At 44.8% G+C, this 27,946-nt stretch overlaps 3 protein-coding genes across 9 annotated transcripts in view; 2 read left to right on the top strand and 1 right to left on the bottom strand.

Annotated features, from left to right (window-relative positions):
• The window catches only part of LOC132468109 (ral guanine nucleotide dissociation stimulator-like), a 28,641-nt gene extending 18,498 nt beyond the window's left edge, over positions 1 to 10,143 (top strand). For both annotated transcript variants that reach the window (XM_060065760.1, XM_060065759.1), the window contains exons 9-18: positions 87 to 164; positions 497 to 583; positions 1,549 to 1,581; positions 1,752 to 1,873; positions 3,050 to 3,145; positions 3,330 to 3,546; positions 3,675 to 3,749; positions 4,524 to 4,772; positions 5,374 to 5,488; positions 6,798 to 10,143. In XM_060065760.1, coding sequence (XP_059921743.1) covers positions 87 to 164; positions 497 to 583; positions 1,549 to 1,581; positions 1,752 to 1,873; positions 3,050 to 3,145; positions 3,330 to 3,546; positions 3,675 to 3,749; positions 4,524 to 4,772; positions 5,374 to 5,488; positions 6,798 to 6,973 — 1,248 coding nt within the window. In that variant the 3' untranslated portion in view covers positions 6,974 to 10,143. The remainder of the gene's footprint in view (positions 1 to 86; positions 165 to 496; positions 584 to 1,548; positions 1,582 to 1,751; positions 1,874 to 3,049; positions 3,146 to 3,329; positions 3,547 to 3,674; positions 3,750 to 4,523; positions 4,773 to 5,373; positions 5,489 to 6,797) is intronic.
• A 1,957-nt stretch (positions 10,144 to 12,100) lies between these two features.
• LOC132468105 (SWI/SNF-related matrix-associated actin-dependent regulator of chromatin subfamily B member 1) lies at positions 12,101 to 17,455 on the top strand. The gene is made up of 9 exons (XM_060065753.1): positions 12,101 to 12,258; positions 12,600 to 12,711; positions 12,829 to 12,958; positions 13,063 to 13,200; positions 13,805 to 13,932; positions 14,530 to 14,696; positions 15,087 to 15,277; positions 16,389 to 16,520; positions 17,115 to 17,455. The coding sequence occupies exons 1-9, from the start codon at positions 12,175 to 12,177 to the stop codon at positions 17,152 to 17,154; spliced, it is 1,122 nt and encodes a 373-aa protein (XP_059921736.1). The 5' UTR covers positions 12,101 to 12,174; the 3' UTR covers positions 17,155 to 17,455.
• Positions 17,456 to 17,543: 88 nt separating this feature from the next.
• Positions 17,544 to 22,287, bottom strand: LOC132468106 (derlin-2-like). Of its 6 annotated transcripts, XM_060065755.1 has the most exons (8): positions 22,048 to 22,287; positions 21,645 to 21,809; positions 21,000 to 21,065; positions 20,833 to 20,906; positions 20,308 to 20,401; positions 19,089 to 19,370; positions 18,808 to 18,898; positions 17,544 to 18,316 (listed from the first exon to the last, which is right to left on the bottom strand). In XM_060065755.1, the coding sequence occupies exons 2-8, from the start codon at positions 21,753 to 21,755 to the stop codon at positions 18,279 to 18,281; spliced, it is 756 nt and encodes a 251-aa protein (XP_059921738.1). In that variant the 5' UTR covers positions 21,756 to 21,809; positions 22,048 to 22,287; the 3' UTR covers positions 17,544 to 18,278. The 6 variants fall into 6 exon arrangements, 4 of the variants coding, with proteins under 4 accessions (XP_059921738.1, XP_059921737.1, XP_059921739.1 ...); XM_060065754.1 differs by having other exon boundaries at positions 21,645 to 22,287; XM_060065756.1 differs by having other exon boundaries at positions 19,175 to 19,370; positions 21,645 to 22,282.
• Positions 22,288 to 27,946: the final 5,659 nt, after the last annotated feature.

Genomic DNA, 27,946 nt, shown 5'->3' with positions numbered 1-27,946 from the left:
ACTGTACTGAAGTGGATCTTCACAGCTCTTTGACGTGCTGATGCACAAGTTTCCTCTGGGCTTACGGGTTGTGTTCTGTCCCTCAGGAGGGAACGTCCAAGTTTGCAACGCTGGAGCTCAATCCCAAACGCACCCAGAGGAGACACCAGCAGCAGAGAGAGCTGGTACACACTCACTCACTCACTCACTCACTCACTCTCTCTCTCTCTCTCTCTCTCTCTCTCTCTCTCTCTCTCTCTCTCTCTCTCTCTCTCACTCACTCACTCACTCACTCACTCACTCACTCACTCACTCACTCACTCACTCACTCACTCACTCACTCACTCACTCACTCACTCACTCACTCACTCACTCACTCACTCACTCACTCACTCACTCACTCACACACAGTCTAACTCACTCACTCTCACACACACACAGTCTAACTCACTCATACTATTATTTGTTTATAATGCATATCCAGAAAATATTGTATTCTCCTCCTCCTCGTACTCAGGGAGTCATGCAGGGTACTATCCCCTATCTTGGAACCTTCCTGACAGACCTGGTGATGATGGACACAGCCATGAAGGACTACACAGAGGTCTGGATCGCTCTTTTCAGCACCACTCCCTAGTACAACACACTAACCCTCTCAGGCCCTGTTTACACAATGTCAGAGATTCTAGATAGTTTTATACCGTTGCATATAGATTTATAAACAAATATGTTTACACAAAAGTCTCTGCATAGCCCTCCCACCCCTCCTACTTATTGTATGTGGTACATCCTGGCACTTAATGTACGCACTTTTTGTGTGTCGTAATAAGTTATAGTACTTAGATGTGTAGCATCTTAGTCTAGCTGTCTTTGTTGTACACAGGGAATGGGTTAACCTAGCGATTGTGAGTGCCTTGCACTTGGTTCTATGAGCATCCTTACTGTACCGACAGAGATATATTGTTTCCCCTTCTTCTGACAAATAGACTTATTGTAAGTCGCTTTTGATAATAGTGTCTGCTAAATGCCCTCAATGTGAACGTAAAAGATTACACATTTATATTACTCTGGATCATGATGCAATTCATGTTTTAGAATAGAATTGCAAAATCTGGGAATCATAGATTAGTAAAATGGAGGATATATGCATATGACACCCACCTTGCTTTATTGGTTAGCAACCGGTCACGTAACAGCTAAGCACGGGACTAGAGAGATTCTGTCTAGACCAGAGCCTGTATAAGATATGGACGCAGCATCTGTGACGTCAATTGGCACATTGAGGGCGGAATTTAATAGCTGCCTCCCAGTATTCATTAGTATTCATCCTTAATAACCCCTCTCAAATAACTAAAAAAACACAATATGTAGATGAACTAGCCGCTGACCTAAACAAACAAAAAAAAATATTCCCGTTGTTTAGACGATGCAAACATCTCTGCATCGCAAGCTCGTGACAGCTCAATTGAGATTTTGAAAGAGATTGAATATGCTTGTGTAAAGAAGGACACGGTTACGCAACACTCTATGTCATGTCAACTAAACCGATTGGTTTTCCGTGTATTGCAGGGAGGGCTGATCAACTTTGAGAAAAGGAGAAAGGTACGTTTGAAGACCTCGTGCTCATGGCTGAATACAATACTGAGAATAAATCTAGAGATCACCTCTCTAGCTTTATTGATTTATGTACCACAGAATGAAAGACATTCTCTCCTCTGACTCCCCCCCCCCCCCCACTCTCTGTCTCTCTCTGACTCTGTCCCTCTCTCCAGGAGTTCGAGGTTATAGCTCAGATCAAACTGCTCCAGCTAGCCTCTAACAACTACAGCTTCACGCCCGACGGCCACTTCAGAGACTGGTTCTCCAGCGTGGAGAGACTCAGCGAGGCCGAGAGGTGATTATTGCTACGCTAGGCTAGGCTAGTAGGCTGTAGGCCAGTAGTGCTATGCTAGGATAGGCTACTGCCGCTTTGCTCGTATAGCTAACTACTGATGTCTAGGTCAGTAGTACTATGATAGCAAGGCTATTATTGCTCCGCTAGGTGTGCAATGCTATGCTATCATAGGCTAGTGGTGCTAATAATCCTATACTTGGATAGGCTAGTACTGCTTTGCTGGTATACCTAATTACTGTTTTTCTAGGCCAGTAGTGCTATGATAGCAAGGCTATTATTGCTACGCTAGGTGTGTAGTGTACCTCTAGGATAGGCCACTGGTGCTAGTGGTACTGTACTAGGTTAGGCTAGAAGTGTAACGCCAGGATAGGCCAGTGGTGCTAGTGGTACTGTACTAGGTTAGGCTAGTAGTGTAACGCCAGGATAGGCCAGTGGTGCTAGTGGTACTGTACTAGGTTAGGCTAGAAGTGTAACGCCAGGATAGGCCAGTGGTGCTAGTGGTACTGTACTAGGTTAGGCTAGTAGTGTAACGCCAGGATAGGCCAGTGGTGCTAGTGGTACTGTACTAGGTTAGGCTAGTAGTGTAACGCCAGGATAGGCCAGTGGTGCTAGTGGTACTGTACTAGGTTAGGCTAGAAGTGTAACGCCAGGATAGGTCAGTGGTGCTAGTGGTACTGTACTAGGTTAGGCTAGTAGTGTAACGCCAGGATAGGCCAGTGCTTTTATCAACCAAGGGTTTTGCAGGTTTTGCATTGGGTTATATTCTTGAAACAGACAAATTTACAATACATTTAAAAAAAATACATATACAATGATAATACGTTTGGTTAATATAGTATTATGGCATAGGCTTCTAATGGTAGGCTAGAATAGGTTGGGTCTGCCACGATAGGATAGCTTAGTTGTGGTAGTGTCACCTTTCTAGCTTTAACCTGTCTCACCTGTCTAGCTATAACCTGTCTCTCCTGTCTAGCCTTAACTTGTCTCTCTTGTCAATAACCTGTCTCTCTTGTCTATAACCTGTCTCTCCTGTCTATAAACTGTCTGTCCTGTCTAGCTATAACCTGTCTCTCCTGTCTATAACCTGTCTCTCCTGTCTAGCTACAATCTGTATAGCTATAATCTGTCTCTCCTATAACCTGTCTCTCCTGTCTATAACCTGTCTCTACTGTCCAGCTACCACCTGTCCTGTGAGATTGAGCCTCTGTCTGAGTCGGCCAGCAACACGCTGAGGGCCAAGAAGAACGGAGGCATCATCAAACGCTGGAGCGAGTGAGTCACACACACACACACACACACACACACACACACACACACACACACACACACACACACACACACACACACACACACACACACACACACACACACACACACACACACACACACACACACACACACACACAACCAGACACACCGTATACAATAACCCTATTCTCTCTGTCTCTCTCTCCAGTCGTCAGCTGGAGGCGGGGGCCAGTGGGGCTCCGGGCTCCCACCATTCCAAGTCTTTTGACCACGCCCCCAGCAGGCCGTACCAAAGCAGTGGAGGCGGAGGGGGGGGGGACAGCGGGGACGCTTTGAGCGTGACGTCAGTCAGCTCCAGTGGTTCCGACCTGGAGGACGTCAATGCCAGCTTCCTGTCCGACTCACCGGAGGTCCACGAGAGGAAGGCACGAAGCCACTTAGCTTAGAACAGATTCAAGTTATATTAGCTGTGATGCTGTCTTCAATTTATTATACAAATGTCACTGTTTTATAAAGGTTTTTGTCCTTGTTTTGTTTCTGTTGTGTTTTCTAGACATCGACTCCTTCGGTCAAACATTCAATTTCTGTTCTGGGAAGAGAGACGCATGTTACTGAGACTGCCTCTACGGTAAGTCATCCACTCCCACTAGTCCATTGATGCTCCCCATTCCCAATGGCTCCTCCCCCTTCTCTTATCCATTCTCCATAGCTCCGTCCACTGCCCCCTCCCAAATGGCCCAGTAGGGCTGAGTACAGAGAGAAGAGGATCAATGACCTTTGAGACCCTTCTCCTGATGTTTAAAGTGCTTTTGTCTAATAGTGAAGTACTATATATTAGTGCTACTAGTGCATGACAATTTTCCCAAATGAGTCCGCTCTTACCTCTGGAATGTAGTTAAAGACCCCATATAGGGATGCCATTTTAGGGTTAATAATTACCTTTTGGGGTACTCTGTTGCGATTGGTTCTACACTTTGCGAGTGTGTTGGCAAACTCCCCCCCCGAGAAGTTGTAAACATTGTGGGTAGCCGGGAGGTGGGACTTCTGCGCTTCATCAACGCCCACTGCAGTCTGACGTCACACTGTTATGGAAGTAATGTTTGAGAGCAAACGAGCTGTTTCATCACTTATGAGGGGCGTTCTCGTGGAATACTCCCCCTGGCTCCGACTAAGATTTTTCTAGCTTAGCAGACGTAAAACATATAAACATACGTCGTATAACAGTCAAAAGCAAAGGGAAAAGTTGAAAAAGCATGATATCACCCCTTTTAAAGAACTCTTGTCTAATACTGTAGTACTGTATACTTGTACTAGTTGTACGTGAACAACCATTGGCCCAATGTTAATGAGTCCACTCTCTCCTCTGGAATGTACTCAACTGTCTTGTGTTTCCTGTGTGCAGTTCTGGGAGTGCACATCGCTGTCGTCCCTCGACACATCTGGCTCCGCCTCCGGCTCCAGCAGCACCTCCTCCTCCTCTGCCTCCTGCTCCACCCCTTTGGCCGCCTCCCGCTCCCACAAGCGCTCTGCCTCGGCCGTCTCAAACTACTCCACCCTGTCACTGCCGCTCTACAACCAGCAGGTGGACGACTGCTGCATCATCAGGGTCAGCCTGGACGTGGAGAACGGAAACATGTACAAGAGCATACTGGTGAGACGGGGGAGAGGAGGTGGAGGAGGGGAGAGGGCAGAGAGGAGGGGTGAGAGGGAACATGTACAAGAGTATACTGGTGAGACGGGGGAAGAGAGGTAACATGTACAAGAGTATACTGGTGAGGAGGACAGAGGGGAGAGAGAGATGGGAGAGAGGAAGAGAGGAGCCGAGGGGGAGAAGAGGTGAGGGGGAAGGGAGGGGGGAAGTCCTGTTTGGAAACACGTTCCGTAGTATGCTGTGGGGGGGGGGAGGAGAGGGGGAAGCGGGAGAAGAGAGGAGGAGAGAGGAGGGCAGGAGCAGAGGGCAAAGAAGGGGGAGGTCAGCCCCGACGCGGAGAACTGAAACATGAACGGGGGATGAAGGGGGGAGGGGGGAGGAAGGGAAGAGGGAGGAGGGGATTGGAAGAGGAGAGACATAGGGGGAAGGGACAGAGAAGAGGGGGAGAAGGAGGAGATGAGAGAGCAAACAAGAGTGCAAGACTGGTGAGAGGAGGAAAGGAGATCAAGATCAAAAGGGGAGAGGAGGAAGAGGGGCTGAGGAGAGAGGAGAGGAGAGAGAAGGAGAGGAGGAGAGGTCTCAATGTGTGTGTATGTCTCAGGTCACCAGCCAGGACAAGACCCCGGCGGTGATCCGTAAGGCGATGATCAAACACAACCTGGAGAGGGAGAAGGCCGAGGACTACGAGCTCATGCAGAAGATATCTGAGGAGAAAGGTGAACACACAGCACTGGGGTTGATGTTGATGTATATGCATATCATTGGCAGGAATTTATAATTAGTGGTGCAACGGTTCACGGGTTTCCCGTGATCCGTACGGATCAACCATCACAGCTGATAAAAAAAAAAAGTTGTGCGTTGACGTGATCAGCGCATGTTTAGAGGACAATTCCGGTATCAACAACATCATCAAGTATCGTAGCGAAATACAGTTTCTGTTGTGTTTTATTTGGCGTTCCGTAAATCCCATTGAAACGTAAACCGGAACCGGAACCGGACGTGTTTAGGTTTGGTTGTAGTCTTTTCGCTCGGTTCGCCGTATCAACAGTAGGGCTAAAACCGAGCGAAAAGACTACAACCAACCCCCCTTGCAATGAGCAATGAGTCTCGAAATCAATGAATTTACAAAATGCCAAATAAAACACCACAGAAACTGTATTTCGCTACCAAACTAAAAAAAAAGAAGATAAGGATGTCTGCATTGCCTTGGGAGAGTGTAGACTCTAAACTCTCCCCAGGCAATGCAGACATCCTGAATTGTAAATCCAGGCTTAGGGATTATTTACTATCCTATCCATGTTAAAAAGAAGGAATAATGCCTCAGATTGCAAATTTTTTAAATATTGATATAAGTCACATTTGTCTTGTTATCTTTATTGTTGTTGTTGATCACTCAAAAACCGTGACCCGATCCGAACCGTGAGCTTTGTGATCCGTTGCACCCCTATTTATAATACAATTATTATAATACATGACTGTACGACACATGGACCATGTGAAAACAATACCGTCCTGTACTGCGTGCGGTCAGGGTGATGTCGGTTATCTAAAATGCAGCAGGGGAGTGAGCAGATCTAGCAGTAGGACCTTTATAGCCAATAAGTGGGATAAGACGAGATGGGACATGTAAGTCATCAAAGTCAAAGTCTCAAAGGGCTTCACGTTCAAACTGTAGCATAAACAAGACAACGGTTGTCTATGTTTTTTGAGTAAGATGTCAGATAAAGTTATTCCTGTAATATGTAGTCATATGTTAAAGTACCAACATGACTATCGGCTTGTCTGTTCAATTCAATTCAATTTTATTTGTTCAGCCCTTAATCACCGGTACAGTCTCAAAGGGCTTAATAGGCCATATATTTAACAACCCCTGTCCCTTGCCCCAAAGAGAAAAGAAAGAAAGAAAAAACTCAGTTAATTAGAATGCAGAAATCTTGAAATCGCTGATGGGGTTGATCTGTTGATCTGACAAAGACTTAAAATTGGTGCTTCATGTCTTACGTCCTGTCTATCTCTCTGTCTCAGAACTGCGTATCCCTGACAACGCCAACGTCTTCTATGCCATGAACTCCACTGCCAACTACGACTTTGTGCTGAAGAAGCGCGGCCCCACACGCCCACTGCGCGCCAAGAGCGTCACCAGCTCCACACTACCACGCATGAAGCAGAAAGGCCTGAAGATCGCCAAGGGCATCTTCTGATCTCCTCTCCATCCTCCTCCTCCTCTCCTCCTCCTCTCCTCCTCTCCTCCTCAACCTCCTCCTCATCGTCCTATCCTCTTCCCTATCCTCCTCTCCTCCTCACCTTGGAGAGATGAACATAGCGTTGGCGTTGAATACTGGGACACAGAGACGCTTGCTCTGAGTAACACCCCCTCACCAGGACTCTATCATGGCTGCCAGCTCTCCGTGCTCCGCAGGACAGGATGTGATGTCATCGCTGCAGCCATGTTGAAAGGGGGCTCTCGCGCTCTGTGGCGTTTTCAGCTGTGAACACGGTTTAACATACCGGTAGTGCGAAAATTACTGCTTACGTGTATACAAACGAGATGTCATAACAGGTGGGAGGTGGACTTTTAACCTGCGTGGACAAACCAGGTGTTAAACCAGGGGTGAATGATTTTAACCTGTGTGAGGTGGCCATGGATCACATGGCACTGTTTTTTTTACTGAACGATATCTCACTCTGCCATGGGTTGAGGTCCTACTTGGGTGTCTGTTCTGGACCAGACCTGTGTGTACATAGAACATCCCTGGCGATGTTTGATTGGACCATGAGCTGCACCTTAATGGATCAACAGCGCTTAAACAACTGAAAGATACTCTCTCTCTCTGCTCCAGCTCTCAGTCTCTCTCTTGCTGGAATGGCAGGGGGTGGTTTCTCTGTGGTTACTATGGGTAACCAGTGACACACCGCCATGTCGGATTAGTGACCATATGACCTGGGATATAATGCTCTTTCTGATTGGCTGTGATTCTTGCTGAATGATGATGTCATTAACCTGGTTTGAGTTGATCAGTGTTTGGTGCCCCAGCAGGGATGGGTGGGGTGGTGGGTCAGTGGGTCTTTGATCACTGCTGGCAATGGAGTGTTGTGATTGGTGGTCGAGGTGATGTGAGGGATGGTAGAAGGGTCAGAGTTTTGGTCCAGTTTACACTACAGTACATCTAACAAGGTTCTACCAGTCTGTCTTGGGCCAAAGACTCAGGCGGAAGTGTGATTGATATTGTCCTTAAAGCTGCCAAATTCCAGCTAAAACATCTCGGCTTCACACAGCTCTATGCTTAACCATCACCTGCTCCTTCTTGTCCTGACACGCTAGCGCAACACGCTAAAACAACACACTACGCATACGCACAACACAACACGCTACCACAACACTACGTTTACACACAACACAACATGCTACATCAACACAACACACTACAACAACACAGTTTGCTTACGCAAAACTCAACACGCTACAATTACACACGTTTACACACTACCACAACACACTACGCGTACGCACTGCACAACACCCTACAACAACATACTGCGCTTACGCACAACACAACATGCTACCACAACACACTACTCTGACGCACAACACAACATGCTACCACACTACACCGACGCACAACACAACATGCTACCACAACACACTACTCTGACGCACAACACAACATGCTACCACACTACACCGACGCACAACACAACATGCTACCACAACACACTACTCTGACGCACAACACAACATGCTACCACAACACACTACTCTGACGCACAACACAACATGCTACCACAACACACTACTCTGACGCACAACACAACATGCTACCACACTACACCGACGCACAACACAACATGCTACCACAACACACTACTCTGACGCACAACACAACATGATACCCCAACAGACTACCGAAACCCACTACCACGGCACACTAACACCACACACGAGTCAACCGTGATGCGCATCACAACCCGGTACCACAACACTGTACCAAAAAACCCCGCTAACACAACACAGCTCAGAGCGGTGTCCTCCGAGTGTTACCTTCCATAGTTTTAACCTGCATGACGTTTATTATCATTCATCCTCATGCCATTGGACAAGTGAGCAGAGAGAGAGGAAAGACACTCCCCCAGGTGGCCACACCCCCTGGCTGCCACTATTGGGCCTCTACAGGTCATCACTGTGATCTTCCATCCATTAGCTCCGCCCCCTCTTTCTGATTGGCTGGTTGTGTTGTCATGTCATGGTCGTTTCAGAAGTGATGTGAGTATGTTATTATGTATGTTTATAGACCGGAGGCAGCAGACTTAACCCTTCATGTGCCAAAAGCAGGTAGATAGGTTGAGGCCTTTCACCAAACATGTTTGTTAATGGTTTTGTATGTCTAACGTGTTGTAATGAAGAAAGGTGAGAGGTGAAGCATGGTGAGACCCCGTGCAGGAATGCTACTGGAGACGTGAAGTGTTAAGTTGTAAACCCATACTGTTGGATTGAGATTTAAATCTGTTCTGTTGGGTTTAGTTCTAACCATATACTGTAGGATTTGATTCTAACCCTTTACTGTTGGGTTGAGTTCTTAACCTATACTGTAGGATATTGTTCTAATCCTATACTGTAGGATTTGGTCTGACCCTATACTGTTGGGTGGAGATCTAAACTTATACTGTAGGATTTTGTTCTAACCCTATACTGTTGGGTTGAGATCTAACCCTATACTGTAGGATTTTGTTCTAACCCTATACAGTTGGGTTGAGATCTAAACCTATACTCTTTGGGTTTTTTAGGGCTTAACCTACACGGTTGCTTGTAGGTCTAAACCTACACTGGGATCTGACAGCTGCATCCCTTCAACCACTAAATCCCCCAAGCAGCGCTCATGTTACATTGGGGATGGAACTTATGTCCTCCAGGGGGCTGTACTGTGGTGTATCTCTCTCTCTTCAACGTGCTTCTCTTTGATTTAGCGTGACATTGCTGTGTGTACATTAACCTAACCCTAACCCCATGCAAGCTTTTCCTATCCAACGAGACGGAGGACGGTTACCATGGCAGCCCCTACTGACCTGTGTTGCCATGGCGACACAGGCTGTGTTGTTATGACGACCACCTGGACCTGGCTTGCTTGTTTTCTAAAGTGTGCTCTGGTGCCATGAGCGTTTTTAGACACAGATCTTACATTTTTCTAACCCCCCCCTCAACTGTTTAGTATAGTAGATCCCTCCCCCCCCCCCCCCCCCACCGTCCTCCATGTACAACTTTATTTATTGATTTGTATATAGAGATTCTGTTTTGCATTGTACATTCTCTTGTTTCTTGGTTATAGATTAATATATTCATGTATATATGAATAAACCTTAAGTTTATAAAAGTTGAGATGGCTGTTATCTGTCCTGTTTATATCTACTATCTATCTAGATATATTTATATAGATCTATCTATCTGTATAGATAGATATATGCTGTTGCTGATGTTCGAACCCAATGCAATTTATAGTGTTTTTTCAGGCACAAGTTAAACTAAAAGAGAAATCATTAATGACAATCATATATACAGGACTTACTTAAGGCCCTCCTAACCTACTCTGGGCAATTGGGACCATGGAAACGGGCACAAGAGCAGAGGTGGTAAGCCCAGAGGGCGACAGTGAGGAGTTTGTCAGTACACACAGGCAGGGGTGTTGCGCGCAGACACCCTCGCCCTCTGCCTCTTCATTTCGACTACTCACTCAAGAAAATAATCAGTGGAACTCGGCTTCACCATTACCCTCTGTGTGATTCGCGGCCGTAGTCCAAACGGACCTGGGCTCTGCAGATGACATCAGCCTGATATCAGACCGTGTGGAGCAGGCACAGGGGCTCTTGACCAGAGTCTGCCAAGGTTGGTCCTAGCTGGCTAAATGCCAAAACTAGCTTCCGAGTATATGAGTTTCCAAAAAGCATCTGTAGTCAGGGAAATGAAACTGGTCGCTCATTGCCTGAGACACCAGGGGCTCCCAGCAGGCTGGTGCTTTGGGAACCAATTCATGTTTACACATTAACATCTGTCCGTGTAATGTCTGTCTGGAGTGGAGGCTGAAAAACCTGAATCACAACGATTGCCTTAAAAACAATCAACTACCCAACAATCATACGTCTCGAAAGACAAATATGTATTTTGAGAAGTATGCATTATAACAAAAACATAAATAAAACATAAGATCTCCCCCCACCAGTGGATCTTTCTTTTCTTGATGCTAACATAATTTCTAAACAGCATTTTACACAGCAGCCTATGATAGGAAATGCTCAAAGGTAAATCAGCGTAATTTAACACTGACTGTAGCTTTTTATGGGTAAAGAAGCAACGGTGAAGGACCGTACTAAACGCCCTATCCATTGTATGGGTCTGTAAAATGCTAATCAAATCAATCACATTTTAAGCACATTTAATAAAAAGGTAATTGGTTGGGGGGGAGATCTTATATTTTATGCATGTTTTTGTCATGCCTGTACGCTTCAAATTCGTGTATATTGCAGAAAATATGCAACAGCGCCCCCTGGGGTCACACTTTTCGGTGGGTCGCAGAATTCGGTGTAACACCGGTATGTACATTTAAATAATAAGCTAAATGAAAAGCTGCGTAAAAAAACAAAAAAAATTGAAGAAAGTAATTCGCTTTAGTCTCACGCATAATGTCTGAGAGTTGGTAGCTCTGAGTACCATGTAGAACAGGGGTTCCCTACCTTTTGTTCCAAGGACAGGCATATTCATAACAAAAAATTGAGGACCGATAGTCAATTTAATGCCTTCACTTTAAGGTGGTCATTTTTAAATAAAGGATGTGGCTGTTTAAGTGCTTGAGTCTCAGGCTTCCTTTGATGTTGCAATAATATAAAATTATTATTATTTTATAAGAGAAACACAAGAAAAGTCACCTGAGACTTCAATAAACACAAAAGCAGTGCAAAGCCACTGCATTTTACATTTGGTTTAGATGCAACTAGGTGGCTATACAAAGGCTAATTGTATGAATTATATTCTCCACTGCAAATATGGAGTATATTTGTTGGAGGAAATAACATGACTCGTATAGCCTAAGTTATAAAAAAAAAAAAATATGTATACATACATTTTCTTTTTAATATATATATTTAAAAATACCAGTAGCCTAATAAATTTTCTTTTGCCCTTTCTGTCAATACTAAAGGTTCTAACGGGTCCACGGACTTGCTCCGGTCCGGGCACCGGGGGTTAGGAATCGATTATGTAGGACCATGGACCTATAAAGAGTGTACACTTAATACAAATAAATAAATAATAATAATATAAATAAATAAAATGATTGTGACAAACGTCATCTCAAGGGGAGACGAAAATGAATTTGCGCATGCGCACAAACTCCAGGCTTTGTTGTTGCATTTCGCCATGGCGCTTAGCAAGACATTTGGACAGAAACCTGTCAAATTTCAGCTCGAGGATGATGGAGATTTCTATATGATCGGGTCAGAGGTTCGTGTTTTACACATATCTATGATTAAAAGGTTGATGTTGTTGTGAGAATATGGTTTTAGCACCGGAAGCCGTGGCGTCCGCTAGCCCACCAGCTAATAACTCATCTACGGTGGCTGCGACTCATTCATTTTTTCTGCGTTTGAGTTTGAACTTCGAGCTAATACCAATGCTCTCCGTTTGGAATATAAAGTATGATGTGGACGTATCCATTATTCTTGCTATTAAATTAACTAAATTCGTTCGTCTAATTTAGCGGTCTCTGATATGAGTTAAGCTTCTCGTATAACAATTGGTTGACGTGATAAAATGTCCTAGCTGTGTTTTATGTGTCCTTGTAGGTGGGGAACTACCTCCGCATGTTCCGGGGTTCCCTCTACAAGAGGTACCCATCCTTATGGAGGAAACTAGCATCGGTTGAGGAACGGAAGAAGATAGTTGAATCATCACATGGTCAGTGAAACGCCTGTCATCAGTGATTGCTGTCATCAGTGATGGCTGTCATCATTGTCTGTCATCTAATGGCCGTCCATGTCAATGTTTGTGTTTTCTGGTGTTCTTTTTGCTCAGATCACGGCTACACGTCATTGGCCACCAGCGTCACTCTGTTGAAGGCGTCTGAAGTAGAAGAGATCTTTGAAGGAAACGATGAGAAGTACAAAGCTATATCTATCAGCACAGAACCTCCAGCATACCTTAGGTAGGACACTACCTTACATGGGCCTTCCTCTACCTTTTTTGGCAAAGCACCTACCTTATATGGTCCTTTCCCTACCGACTACCTGTGTTCTACCTGTGTTCTAGGGAGCAGAAGGGCAAGAGGAACAGCCAGTGGGTCCCCACCCTCCCCAACAGCTCCCACCATCTGGACGCCGTCCCCTGTTCCACCACCATCAACCGCAGCCGGCTGGGCCGTGACAAGAAGAGGACCTTCCCCCTCTGGTACTACAGGGACTCACACAGCGTGCTGAACTCAATCAGAATAGAATGTGTTGATATTTGTTCAATAATTGATTAATGGTCGAGAAACAATTCTACCATGAGAACAGGGTTTATGTTAAAGTTGAGAACAACACGTGCTCATGGTGGGTCCAACCCCTCAAGATGTTGTATGTGCTTGTGCCGAACCGAGAACACTGGAGGTGTTCGTGTTTTTTTGTGCCGGCCTAATCGGTGAAGTGAATTGAAAGGGAAGGCAGCAGTAGCTCAAGAGGTAGAGCGGCTTGACTGGTAACCGGAAGGCTGCAAGTTCGATCCCCGGCTCCTCCTAGCCGAGTGTTGGTTTCCCTGAGCAAGGCACCTCACCCTGACTGCTTCTGACGAGCTGGTTGTCGCCCTGCGTGGTTGACAGAAACCACGCAGGGGGCAAAATCCCCTAAATGTGAATGAAAGTTTTAATGTCCCCACGTGACTTCTTACTTGGCCTTATAGTAGAGCCGTGTTGAATAAATCAAAAGAAAAATGCATTTCGTTGTCTTGGGGAGCCTATATTGTGAGTTCCATCCCCTGCCATGAATAACGTCTATCTCTCCTGGCGGGTGTCCAGCTTCGACGACCACGACCCCGCTGTGATCCATGAGAATGCCACCCAGGCCGAGGTCCTGGTTCCCATCCGTCTCGACATGGAGATCGAGGGCCAGAAACTCAGAGACGCCTTCACCTGGAACATGAACGGTAAATCACAGCCAGAACACCCTCACCACTATAAGACCATCACCACCATGCCACCAGCATAATGCTCACATCACCACAACACGGCTACCACGATAACACCGTCACCACCACAACACTGACAGCACTATAACACCTTCACCACCAGGCCACCATCACAACGCCCACATCACCACAACACTGGCTCCACGATAACACCGTCACCACCAGGCCACCATCACAACACCCACATCACCACAACACTGGCACCACGATAACACCGTCACCACCAGGCCACCATCACAACGCCCACATCACCACAATACTGGCACCAAGATAACACCGTCACCACCAGGCCACCATCACAACGCCCACATCACCACAATACTGGCACCACGATAACACCGTCACCACCAGGCCACCATCACAACGCCCACATCACCACAACAATGGCACCACGATAACACCATCACCACCACACAACCAGCATAACACCAACCTCACCGCAACACTGCCACCACTATAACACCAACATCACCGCATCACTGCCATCATCATAACACCGTCACCACTATACCACCAAAATCATCAAAGTCACTCACTCTGTTGGTTGTACTTCAGAGAAGCTGATGACTCCGGAGATGTTTGCGGAGATCCTGTGTGACGACCTGGACCTCAACCCCCTGGCCTTCGTGCCGGCCATCGCCTCAGCCATCCGCCAGCAGATGGAGTCCTACCCCACGGACAGCCTGCTGGAGGAGCAGAGCGACCAGAGGGTCATCATCAAGGTGAGACCACCGCTAGATCAGGACTCATCCGCTGGGACAAAGGACTGAAGCTTTGATAGAGATGTAATAAAGCACAAACCGTAGCTGTAATGATGAAGTACAGCCTGTAGCTGTGATGTAGCAAAGACTTCAGCTGTGATAGAGGTGAGAAATTAACTGTGATTAACTACTGTAGCTTTGATAAATGACTATAACTGTGTTAAGGAACGGGCTGGATCTACGATCGAGGACAGGCTGTAACTGTGATGACCTACAGTGGCTTTAATTATAAGACAGAACAACTGTTATGATGAACTAGCATTGACAAAGCCCTGTAGCTGTGATAACCGACCTCTCTAGCTGTGATGAAGGACCGACCGTGATCAAGGACTGTCCCTGTGCCCCCGTCAGCTCAACATCCACGTGGGGAACATTTCTCTGGTGGATCAGTTTGAGTGGGACATGTCTGAGAGGGACAATTCCCCGGAGAAGTTTGCCCTGAAGCTGTGCTCGGAGCTGGGCCTTGGGGGGGAGTTTGTCACCACCATCGCCTACAGCATCAGGGGACAGCTCAGCTGGCACCAGAGGACCTACGCCTTCAGGTACACACTCTATACGCTATGCAGTGCAAAAAAGATGAACAGTTCTGCATACGATATGTTTGCGAAGATCAAATTCAATTTTCATTACATTTTATTACCACAATCACCAATCATCAGTCTCAAAGGGCTTAACATACCATATATTTATGATAATATTTATGAAATCATAAATGTATGATTTATTTTAGTAATCCACATTGTGATGCAGAGAGACAAAATCGTTCTTTGCAGTTCTGCACGCGTTCATACTTCCATTTCGTGTTAACGTGTACACAAGGGTTTTGGGGAGTAAAAAACAACCGTTTTTATGCCCTGTTTTTCTAAACGGTTTTGGTTTCCATGGTTCTTTTTTTCCACTATTGAGTATCAGAGTGAAAGTATTGCAACAAATTGAAAATGCAGCGTTTAGATGTCCCCCGGTGTGTTAATTTATTCTTGTTTCTTTCTGTGGAAACACTAGGCATCTTAGCTTGACTTTCTGAATAAAATAATTATTCCTTGCATAACCATACATTCCATGTTCAGAAGTAAATAGGAAGGAAGGAAACAAGCTTGACATTTCTCCTTATTCCTCTCAATGGCAACCTGAGGACAATAGGCCCATGCTGTATAATTACTAGAAACAGTAAGGCCATCAATGGATGGAGCAATATTTGAATGTTTAGAACACACACACACACACACACACACACACACACACACACACACACACACACACACACACACACACACACACACACACACACACACACACCCCCCTCCCTCCAGAGTTTTGTGTGTTGGAGGTCAGAGCTGGAATGCTAAAACCTCAACATCTGGTGTTTGCTACTCTAAATGCCTGAGAACCGATCACTTTTGGCTCTGATGAGTTCATGACCTGCAGAAAAACAAAAACACATTAATCTGGTCTCACTGCTTGGCCTGTGCTGTCGTGACCGGAAGACAGATTGAGATGAAGGAAACATGGGGATAAAGAACAGCCTGTGATAAAGACTGTACTAGACTGATAGAGGGCAGACTTTGATAGAGGACAGATGGACAGAGGAATGACTGACAAAGGAAAGACTGCTATAGGACAGATTCAGTGAAGGTGTGATTATGTGTTGTGCAGTGAGAACCCGCTGCCCACGGTGGAGATCGCCATCAGGAACACAGGGGAGGCTGACCAGTGGTGCCCCCTGCTGGAGACCCTGACGGACGCCGAGATGGAGAAGAAGATCAGAGACCAGGACAGGAACACCAGGTGAGGACCTGTTAGGGAGCAGGGCTCCCCTCCTGGCAACAGTTTATTGGCTAACAGGACCAGCCTGGTTCTGCTACTTACTGAATACCAGAGAGTGGGCATAATGGGAGGTTATGGTAATTCTGGGGGCTCTGGGAGAAAATTTGTTTGCTGGAATGCTGTCCGTGGGTCGGCTTAGCTCAGGAGGTAGAGGAGTTGTAACCGAAAGGTTGCTAGTTCAATCCCCACTTCCTCCTAGCTGAGTGTTGATGTGTCCCTGAGCAAGACACTTAACCCTAACTGCTCCTGACGAGCTGGCTGTCGCCTTGCATGGTTGTCTCTGCCGTCGGTCTGTCAATGTGTGTATTAACCGATCGCTTTGGATAAAAGCGTCTGTTAAATGCCCTAATTGTAATTGTAATAATTCTGTGACATTCTGAGAGAATATTGAAATTCAAACTGGTTCTTGGAGAATATAGGATTTCTGGGGGACTGGGAGACTATGGAAATTCTGGGAGAATATGGGAATTCTGGAAGATGCTTCAGTTCAGGAAAAGATGGCAGCCTCTGAAGACTGATTCAGTGTTGTGACCTGATGCTTGATTTGTTTTGCAGGCGAATGAGACGGCTGGCCAACACCGCCCCTGCCTGGTAGCCCCTCCTCCCCCAAAAGCCAGTGCTGGCTAGCTCGCAGCTAGCTGACGGTACGAGGCCTCAAATGTTGGCGGCAATCGAGACATTCCTTCTGCTCGCTGGCCCAAATCAGGTTGTCATGTTGATCTGCGTGTTTTATTTAATTTTCAAATTCCCTGCTAGTTGACAGCACCATCCCTCCCTGCCCCTCAGCCAATGACTGTTGTCTCCGCACCGCCCAATCACAGATAATATATGCTGTTGTTTTAGTTGTCTTTTTGTACAATTTAATAATTCTTACAAAATAAAAGTAAACAATCTCAGTTTGTCTGTTTATATCTATACATCCTATATCATATGTATACATGATTCATCTTGTATCTCGTCAAATACCAAAGAATCCAGCCCAGGTTTGTTGTTTGAAATATGGTTCTTTAATCTTACAGTAGTCACTTCAGAAAACTGACAAATGTCACGGTTCATGCAATATCTGGTGCATGAATGTGTTGATTGAATGATAATGATTGTGATGGTCTTTGAGTCCACGGTCAGATGGTTTGCAGCCATGAGGTCGCAGGTGGGTTATCTCTCTCAGCACTTTCTATTCTGTGATCTCCACAAAGGCAACAGGGAAAGTGCAGACCTGGCACAGATTCCAGCGCTAGGCTGAAACCTTTCAGACCTCGTCCTTTAAAACATTTAGTCATGGTCCTAGTTGGCCACTGATGACTGTTAAATGTATAATGCTTTATTTCTGCTATAAAGATATATAATGTTTTAATAGATGGTTTAAAAGGTTTTTAGATATTAAATGTCACTTGCAGAGGTTTCACCTTCATGCTTCACCGTTTTTGCATAATTTGAGACATAAATAAATATGGATAATATTCATATCATCCTAAGCTATTTGGGGGACGCTCTCCTCCAATGCTTCTTGGAGTACTTCCATAAGATACCAGTTATTTGGCCGGTCTATTTCCGTCCCATCGGAGCACAAGGAAGCTTGATTCAGTAATGCTATTCTGTTAATGTGTGGGACTGAAGGAAAGAGAGGCTGGTCGGAATTGAGGGTGGACCCACTCTGTCCATGAGCCCAGGGACTGTAGCTTTAGTGCTGCGTACTTCTAGCGTAGCTCTAGCGCAGCATTAATGGCTCCCCCTCCTGGTGATCCAACAGACACCGTCTGAAAGAAATGACAGTCTCTCATCCTTTATTCCAGGTACATTTCTTAACCCCACAGTCATAAACAAAAATAGTACTCAGTGCTAATGTTGTGGATTTGCATGTAAAATTTTTTTATGTTAAGTCACTATCGCCGCACAAAATTCTGATGAAAAACCTTGTATTTGGAGTAGGAATATTACGAAGTGGGTGTCTGTGGCGACACCGTTGGGACCTATGGGAACAATGCCCGCTTATTGCCAAAGCTGTCGCAAATTGAACAAAAAGCGATATCTTTGAGCGAGCCACTTTAATACTGAAGTGTCTAATGCGGTAGTTAGTAGATTGTGGCATGTTATTGAAATACTGTATGTAAATGTAAGGTTTCATCTCAACCCGGGCAGCTGTACTGTCTCTTTACTTCTGACGGAGGACTTTTACTTTTATGTACTAGAATTTACAACTGACCACATCCTAACAGGATGAATCGACCCAGCAGATAGGGGGACTTACAGGATATGTGGCGTCCGGAGGAGCTTCCATCCACCCGGCTGGTTTGGTAGGACATCCTCCAGATAGAAGTATGTTTGACCCACCATAATCCCTGGGGACGACAACACATGAAAAACATTAACACAAGACCTTCACAGAAACCCCGGGGACCAACACCGAACCGTTGCCCTAAAACCTTTACCCTAAAACCGTTACCCTAAAACAGTTACCCTAAAACCTTTACCACAAAACTGTTACCACAAAACCATTGCTACCACATAACTTTGTTTCTGAAGATTTACCACATAAGGATTCCTTAAAAAATTCAGATTAAACATGGTACTATTCCAGTAAAACGGCTGGGAATATTGAAGTAAAGCTTGTGTACCGAGAACATCAACGACGATTGAGTTGCCGAGCATAAGTGAAAATGCAACCAGCCCCCAGGGCAGGAAGCGGGCGTGGAAGGACAGGAAGCCCAGGAAGTGGATCTTCAGGAGCGGGTTCCGCCGGCTCCACACGTAGACCAGCATGGAGGGGAAGGACTGGCCCAGAAAGACCTGGTCCGTGAACACACCCATTACCTGTGCTCTGGAAGGTTAATACAATACACATAACTGAGCTCTGAAAGGTTAATATGATACTACGAACACACATCTGGAAGGTTAATGCAATACACCAAACACACCTGACATCCGTACATCAAACATAGCTGACCTCTTAGGCTTAATACAATACACCAAAACTACCCAGTACCTGAGCTCTGGTGGGTTAATTGAATACACTGAACACACCTGACCTCTGTACACCGTCACACCTGACCCATGCACGGTTAATACAATACACACACCTGACCTCTGAAGGATCATATATTGCAGCAACCCACCTGACCTCTGAAGGATCATACAATACACTGAACACACCTGGCCTCTGAAGGCTCAATACACCATACACACCTGACCCCTGGTAGGATACAATAAACACTCCATTGGAACCTTCCAAGTAAATACAAAAAATCAAGTAAATAAATATCTGACCAGTAGTGATTATCTTCCCCAGGGTAGGTGGATGAATTCCAGTGCCAAAACAAACTTAAACTTATTTAATCAGCGATCAATCATTAATGTAATTAGCATGTAATACATAAAATAATAAAAATGTAATACTGGTTATTTCATGTGGAAAAGGGTCCAGAGAAACTGTCCTTAGCACGTAGAACATGTGACTTGCATTAAATGAGACTGATTACCAGATAATTACAACAGACTAACAGATCAACGACACATGAAACCTAAGACCGCTTCAAACACACTCATTAAACTCAGCATTGACCTTCGCAGGCCTGCGTCACATAAAGGACAGATCTACCTCCTTGCCGTCTGGCTCGCACGGCCAGACGGCACCCTTGTGCTTGATGTCAGAACAACCCCATCACAGTATATCACAGCTAATCCCCCCAGCTCCCCTAAATTCCCAGCTGCTGGCTTTAAGGCTTTTACAATACTTCACACGAAAGGATACGGTCATTAGGACTCCGCCGAACAGAAAGAGGAAGACGAAGTCAGCCGTCCGGCGACTGAAGCAGCCTTCTTCCAGCAGGCGGCAGTACCGGAACCTTGGGAATCGTCAAGGAACGCAAACACTTTCATACCGTTCCTGTATGGAACACAGTCCTTACGTATGGATCCATAATCCTTAGTTGTGGAACCACAATCCTTACTGATGGAACCACAATCCTTAGCTATGGAACCACAATCCTTAGCTATGGAAACCACAAGCTTTAGTTGTGGAACCACAAGTGACCTGTATCGAAACACAATCCATACGTATGGAACCACACGCCCAACCGATCAGAACCAAAATCCTTTCATTTGGCACCATAAGCCCCCTGTATTTGTACCCCAAGGCCCCGGTATATGGTACCACAAGCCCCCGTAACACAAGCCCACAGTCTACAATATATCATCTAAACTGAGTTCTCCCGGTACCTTAATCATTTGGTAGTCATTGATTAAGTTACTAGAAACAGGGGGGGGAATAAGATACAGAAAGATGATGTTGATCAAGAAGCCAAAGCTGAGAGAGCCGAAGAACAAGAAGTTTGTTATCAGACGCCAGATCTGAAAGATAAGGGACAGAGAGAGAGGGGGTCTGAGAGGAAGATCAGTCCAAATGGAGGCTGATCCACCAGGTTGTTCTGTGTTCCTGTATACCTGCCACTCCCTGAAGACCAGCTGAGGGTTGAAGGCGAGCTGGAGAGGAGTGATCAGACCAAGTTGCTGCAAAACAAAACAAACACCCACAATACCACCGTCAATAATAGCTTACATAGACCATAACCGTGGATGGTACCACTACCACTTGAACACTTTACACTACACTTTACCACACCTCATTACTTATTACCACTGTCCTAGTTTCTTTAATTATTACTTAGTTTATTATCATTGTTTATTTTAATGATCTATGCTGCCACTTAATTTTACATATTTGTATTTGTACTTATCTTTATTTACTTTCTCTTGTATTGTTAGTTCTATCTGGCTGTTGAGGAACCCAGCCTAAGAATTGTACTCTTGTGTAGGCCTACTCGTACAATAAGATGTGATAAAACTACTCCTGAATCTGATTCTGACTCGGCTACTACAAAAAACGAATCTCTCATGATATGAACGTTTAATACGCGACAATAACATACAACTTTAAAACTCAACTTAATCTCCATGGACACCTGTGGTTCACCATTAATAAGAAGCCTTCATCAGAACACAGTTAATCGACATCAGGCCTACTATTAAGCACAGCACCTACGCATGATCCCCGGCCTACATCACCTGTCCAAGGTATGGGGTGCTTACCACGGCCGCTGTGGTCAGGACGCAGGCGGTCACGTAGACCCGGGTTACCGCGGGGGTCTGGAGGTAGAGGCGGACGGGGCTCAGGGCCATGGCATGGCTCTTATTAAACATCCATGATGGTTACTTCTAGGGGCGGCATGTGGCTCAGGAGGTAGAGCGGGTTGGCTGGCAAACCGGAAAGTTGCTGGTTAGATCCCCGGCTCCTGAGTATCGAGGTGTCCCTGAGCAAGACACCTCACCCTGACTGCTCCCGACGAGCTGGCTGTCGCACTACGTGGTTGACTCCGCCGTTGGTGTGTTCATGTGTGCGTGAAATGGTGAATGTTAGGCAATAATTGTAAAGCGCTTTGAGTGGCCACTTGTTAGAAAGGTGTTGTATAAATGTAGTCCATTTACCATTTACCTCTCATAAAACGTCCATGATGGCTGGTAGCCTACTGTTCAAAACGGCATTACCGTTTTACGGATCGATACGCCTCTCCTCGCATTGACCAATCGAACCCCTCCAAAACCACCTCCATCACTCGATTGGGAAAATCAATAGAGGGATTATCAGTCTACGTCACTCTACGCTCTACGCGCATATCGTTTGCAGAAAGAGACGAGAGCGACAAGAGCCGCAAATGTCTTGTTGTGCGGTTGGTTGCACAAACCCTTTTGACTGATTATCCCATTTATTCTTCTTGCTTGCGAACATAATAAAACAATTCAAATACTTTAATTTTTTTTTTCTTATTCGTATTGCATGCTTATTAAATGTATACTCTATTTGAGTTCACCTCCCTTAAAAAGTAGTCCCCTTTAATTACGATCGATCAAACATGTTTTTGATACCTCAAAGGGCATTATCCTGCTTATACCATGGTCACTTGACAAAGAAAAGAAATTAAGATCATTCATTTATATTTTCATGCGTATTACAATCCAAATATAACGTTTTTCACATAAATAGGACGGACTGTAGCTACGACTTGGCAACGGAAAGTATCCTAGTCCGCTGAGCTATGAGCCAGAGAGCAAACATTATGGATTAATTGTACATATTTATAATTCGAAATTCATCCCAGCCTTTATACCTGATACTATAGGGTCTATAGCATATAGCTGCATTGTCTGATTACAGTTTAATTCATTTTTCACAATTTACCAGCTCTTGTTTTGAAGAATAATCACCGCGCCATTCGTTTAAATGGGAATCGCGACGTTATGCTTTCAACATAAAGTGTACATATTTATAATTAGAAATTTGTCCCAGCCTTTATACCACAGATACTCTAGGGTCTATAGCATATAGTCGTGTTGTCTGATTTCAGTTTAATTCATTTTTCACAATTTACCAGCTCACGTTTTGAAGAATAATCACCACGCCATTCGATTCCATGGGAATCGTGACGCTGCATGTGCTTTCAACATAAAAAGTGTACATATTTATCATTTGAAATTCGTCCCAGCCTTTACACCACAGATACTAAAGGGTCTATACAGCATATAACCGTGTTTTCTGATCACAGTTTAATGTAACAGTAAGCTGACAAAATCTCTAATTAACACCGCAACTGCAAATTAACCACAGAGATAACCATGGCAACTGGTTAAACAAATTTTCCTTTTGCCATCATTCTGCGTGATGGCAAAAGGTCAACATGACGATAAACAAATAATCCCCCTATACACTCACAATTGACCAATAGAGCTCTAAATACGCCCCTTCCAGTAGACCCCTCATGGGACCTCTGGGCGAGGAAAATTTGAATGGGAGTCAATGGAAAGAAATGTATTATTTTCTGAACCCAGTCATTAAATGCCTTGGATTACACATATGTTTTGTGTGGGTACAAATGATAATTTTTCAGGTAAAGAGTTTGACCGTTTATTGTGCAATTCTTCAGTTAGGCTGTAGAGAAAAAAACAATGAGAAAGACTATACGTCTCGACTCTCGTATGTGACGTCACGCTCCCTGCTCTATTCATACGGTTCATCTACGTCACGTTTTCTGGAACGCCGCCATTTGCACGACCGATCTCGCCAAGTATGGCCGCCCACACCGCTCATCTGAATGTTAAACCGGGATTCCACTGGACGCGTATGCGCCGCGGAACGGCTGCGTCCTCTGCCCTGTGTCCATTCCTACCGGGCGCGTAACGGCAGCGTAGCGCTGCCTTGCGAGCCAGCCGTATTCACGCGAGATCACGAGATCACGCGACAATCCTAAACCTAATGTACTCACCTTCCACTCCCAAAACTATTGCAATTAAATGCCACGCTTTGTCCTTTCTGACATTTTCCTTATAAAAATGATGATTTGGTACATAAATGACTTCATGTTGCTGAACTTCGACAATGAGGCCCCGTCCACACAAAGCCGATTTCATGGCGAAACCGCAAAGGACTTGTACGGTTCGGCCTTCCGTCCACACGAAGCCGGTGAATCCGCTGACCGAAACCGTATACTTCTGAAACCACCCTCGGAGGTGGTTTCAAATCTACCCGGTTTCGTTTTGGATTCGTGTGGACGCCTGAAACCGACTGAAACCGTAAACCATGACGTCATCGCCCCATCCCTCGACCCTCTAGCCAATGACTGTTAAGCCCGCGGAGTCACAGAACTCACAACAAAAAAGATGATGGCGGACTACAGGCTTGCAATCGTTCTGCAGCAGATCATGTCCCTTGTTGGGTTGCTAAGCCATTATTTATTGAGACTGTTGACTGACTGTTTGTTTGTGTTGTTAGTGGTTCGGGGGGCAGCCTTTATGCGCATGCTCGCCTCTTCTTCTTATTTAATTTTCTTCTGGATTTCTGTAGCAGAAGCAGCGCCCCTTATTGGCCTGGCATGTGTTCTACAGCGTTTCTACAGATCTACCCGGTTTCGCTTGACTCCGTCTTTACGGAGATACTCCGAAACCGGATAGATCGAAACCGAAATGGTTTAGCCCGTTTCGGCTTCGTGTGGATGGGGCCTGAGTCTCTCGTCGTCCATGTTGCCAACCCTCTGAGACCCTTTGATTGATTGACTGCTGACCTGGGGCCGTATTCACATAGCATTTTATCTTACCGCTAGGAGTGCTCCTAACTCGCGCTAAAACATTTTACGTAGGAGTTTTTTCTTAAAAGTTATTCACAAAGCCGCTGAGACCTACTCTTACTAAGGATAAATCACAAAGAGTGAACTAAGAGTGACGCGCCGTTGCTATGGATTACGTCAATTCTCGTGCACGAGTTTAGAAGCAGTCAGTTCGGTGATTGGTTGTTCAGACGAGCCCACTGAATCACCGAAAAACAAGGAAATAGCCTAGGCTAGAAATGAATTCCTATTAAGTAGTTATAGTGCAGTTAGCAGAATACACGCATGATGACAATTTTGTGCAGACCACGATAATGACGTTGTAGCCTGCACGTTCAATAGAGAGAGAACGCAATCAATAAAAATACGTAAAATTTAAAAGAAAATAAATGTTATGAACTACACAAGTGTTGACTGATTTGTGCCAAGGTGTTTACCTAAAATGTGTTTTCAAAGTGATCCCTAAATGCCGGCCAAATTCATTGTCATGTTGATCGCCATCATCATCGTCTGGCTGTGGAATGTTCCTCCGCTTGCAGAGGTTGTGTAGAATGGCACATACAGTATTGACTGTGCTTGCCCTCTCTGGGGTGAGGCGTATTTCACCGTGGAGGACATGAACCGACGTTTCATCTGCCCAATTCCTCTCTCCACAACATTTCGTGTATGTTTGTGTGCTCTAGCATATATGGAAGAAATCAGTAAACAATAATAAATATGGATTAAAAAAACACATACGATGTGTTTTACACGTAGGACTAAGCGTAATATGCGCAATCACTTACATGTTATACTTTAACTGTGCTCCCGGTTGTGGATTGAGGTAGGGTGTCAAGAGCCACGTCTTGCATGGATAGTCACTGTCTCCCAGCAAGTGACACCCAACTGGTACATCTCAAAACGCTGCCTCAGACCGCTCTCCATTAAAATGCGTGAATCATGGGTAGCTGAAGATCCAGGCCACTTTGCAACAACATCCAGTAGGCTATGTTAAAATTTGCATCAAAAACAACCTGCGTGTTGATGGAATGCACTTTCTTCCTATTGACGAACACGTCCTCGTCTTTTGATGGCGCAATTATTTTTATGTGTGTCCCGTCAATAGCACCGACCACACCGGGCATACCTGCAATTGCCATGAAGTTGGCTTTGATCCTGTGTAATTGTTGAATGTCCGAAGGAAAGTTTATGGCACGGCTGACTGATGGTTGCGATATTTTTAAATCGTCGGCATTGCAAAGTTGCATTGCACCTGTTGCTAAATAACGTAGTATGGGCAAACATTTTATTTCGGGACCAATCGGATTATTCCTGTTAGTCGGGGATGTTATTGCATTGCGATTAACTCCACAACAAGTTTAATACCCTAACATTTCGTCTCGCAGGCATTTATGATTCTTTGTGAATAGGTCTTACTGAGTTAGGAGTCCTCTTGAGGACTTTTAAGCTCTCCTAGACTTAGGTGCTACTTTTAGGCCTAAAATACTTTGTGAATTGCTCTTAGTGAAAAAAATTAGGAGTCCTAAATTTAAGAGTGACACGCCCATTATTTTTAGGAGTTACTCCTAAATTCGCCAGTTAGGACCTACTTTTAGCCCTAAAATCCTTTGTGAATACGGCCCCTGGTGCCACCGGTCATGACGTAATAATGGTGATGTGAAGTTACATGAGCTGAGTATTGTGTTTTATTTTGAAAATTGACCGGATGCTCTATGGCTTTTACTTTTCACTTCCTGCCCGGCTCGACCTGCTCTGTCGAAATTGACGCGGTTGAGCAGCGTTTCATTTAACATAATGTAGGATACCCACATCCGTTCAGTAGGTCGCCCTCTTCACCTCTCCAGAAAGGAACGTATTTCACGCAAAGAGTATGCTGCGATCTGGTCCATGGCTGGCACGCGGTGGGTCCCAGTCTAATTTGAGAAATGCATTCCTGCCGGCGACTTTCATTGGTTTAGGAGATTATGGGCGGAACTATTCTGTCCCGCCCACGGACGCTCTGGCATCTACGGATACCTATACATTTACCACCTAGACGTGTTGCAAAACTAACTGCAAAAAAAACCACAGCTGAGACTTGCAGGAGCAGACTTGTGCTCGCTCATTAAAATGCTGAATCAACATAGGGTTCTTTATCATTTTATTTGTGAGGAAATTTTTCACAGATGTGCAACTTCTGATGCATTAGTTCAAATTTGGGTTTACAAATGCACACATTTTGGGCATGTTCTCAGATTATGTTTTTTGTGCACCTGTAACACAGATTTGCATACTTGTAGACCCTATTTTGTGTTTACAATGGTAGAATAAATATATACAACTTCAAATTTACTGTGACTTTAGTGTACGTATTCGAATTCTGCAGTTACAGGTGCTAAAGACTTTTGCTACAATAATACCTTCATACTCAAGATCCGGCTCCCTTCAAAGAGCCATAAATCCCCCTTGATGCGCATTCTCTGCCTCTTCTTCTTCCTTTTTGGTGGAGTTCTGTAGCAGAAACAGCGCCATATATAGGCCAGGAAAATGTATTGCAGCTATTGAGCTTTTCTGATAATTCAGAAGAACAGGGCAGAATTATTTTTAATTAGAAACTTTTCTGAGATAGATTTGTTGTTAATTAAAAAAAAGAAGAGCAGAATTTATTTTTTGAGCTGAATACTTTACGCTTTCCTATGTGTTTGTATAGTTTAACCTTTAGTTTAAGCTCAGAATGAGCCCTGATATATACATATATACATTGTCTAGGGAGGGCCTAATTTGTGAAACTATAGTGGGGGGGTTCCAAACCCTCTAAGGTGTTTTGGGGGCATGCATTTCACCAATCATATGCACTTTAAAGGATTTCGCCATTTGGCCAGGAAGCAGGTTAATTGTTAATTGTATGTTCCGAAATTGGGCAGTTAGCAAGACCATGACATCCATTATTTTAAAGAATTCCTTTGCTTAGGATTCTAGCTGCATGCCTGTCAGTCTCCAAGTTTGTGAGCATGCATAGAGGTAGTAGTGTGTAAAAAGTAGTTTGTTGGTTTGAGAGCATTATTGATTATTGAAAAACACCTGGCCAGGTATGACTGTATTGTGTTGAAAATAAATAAATAATCAGCTGTGAGAATTAGCCAAAAAATGAAATCATGTAATAATATTGATAATATATAGAATTATAATTATAGTGCATTTTTAAAACCAATCCTGCCTACAAAACCCAGAGACAGGACTACATTTTCTATAATCCGG

The sequence above is a fragment of the Gadus macrocephalus genome, chromosome 11 (genome assembly GCF_031168955.1).
Source record: "Gadus macrocephalus chromosome 11, ASM3116895v1".
Taxonomy (NCBI): Eukaryota; Metazoa; Chordata; class Actinopteri; order Gadiformes; family Gadidae; genus Gadus; species Gadus macrocephalus.
This window is presented reverse-complemented; position numbering and strand designations above follow the sequence as displayed.

Bases quoted from the DNA above. Each gene is read 5' to 3' on its own strand.
- LOC132468105 (XM_060065753.1), top strand. From the start codon at position 12,175: ATGGCGCTTAGCAAGACATTTGGACAGAAACCTGTCAAATTTCAGCTC. The intron at 12,259-12,599 runs GTTCGTGTTTTA...GTGTCCTTGTAG, and splicing joins TCTATATGATCGGGTCAGAG to GTGGGGAACTACCTCCGCAT. The intron at 14,697-15,086 runs GTGAGACCACCG...TGCCCCCGTCAG, and splicing joins ACCAGAGGGTCATCATCAAG to CTCAACATCCACGTGGGGAA.
- LOC132468106 (XM_060065754.1), bottom strand. From the start codon at position 21,755: ATGTTTAATAAGAGCCATGCCATGGCCCTGAGCCCCGTCCGCCTCTAC. The intron at 20,907-20,999 runs GTATACAGGAAC...CTTATCTTTCAG, and splicing joins TGGTCTTCAGGGAGTGGCAG to ATCTGGCGTCTGATAACAAA. The intron at 18,317-18,807 runs GTAAGTCCCCCT...CATTTCTTTCAG, and splicing joins CTCCGGACGCCACATATCCT to ACGGTGTCTGTTGGATCACC.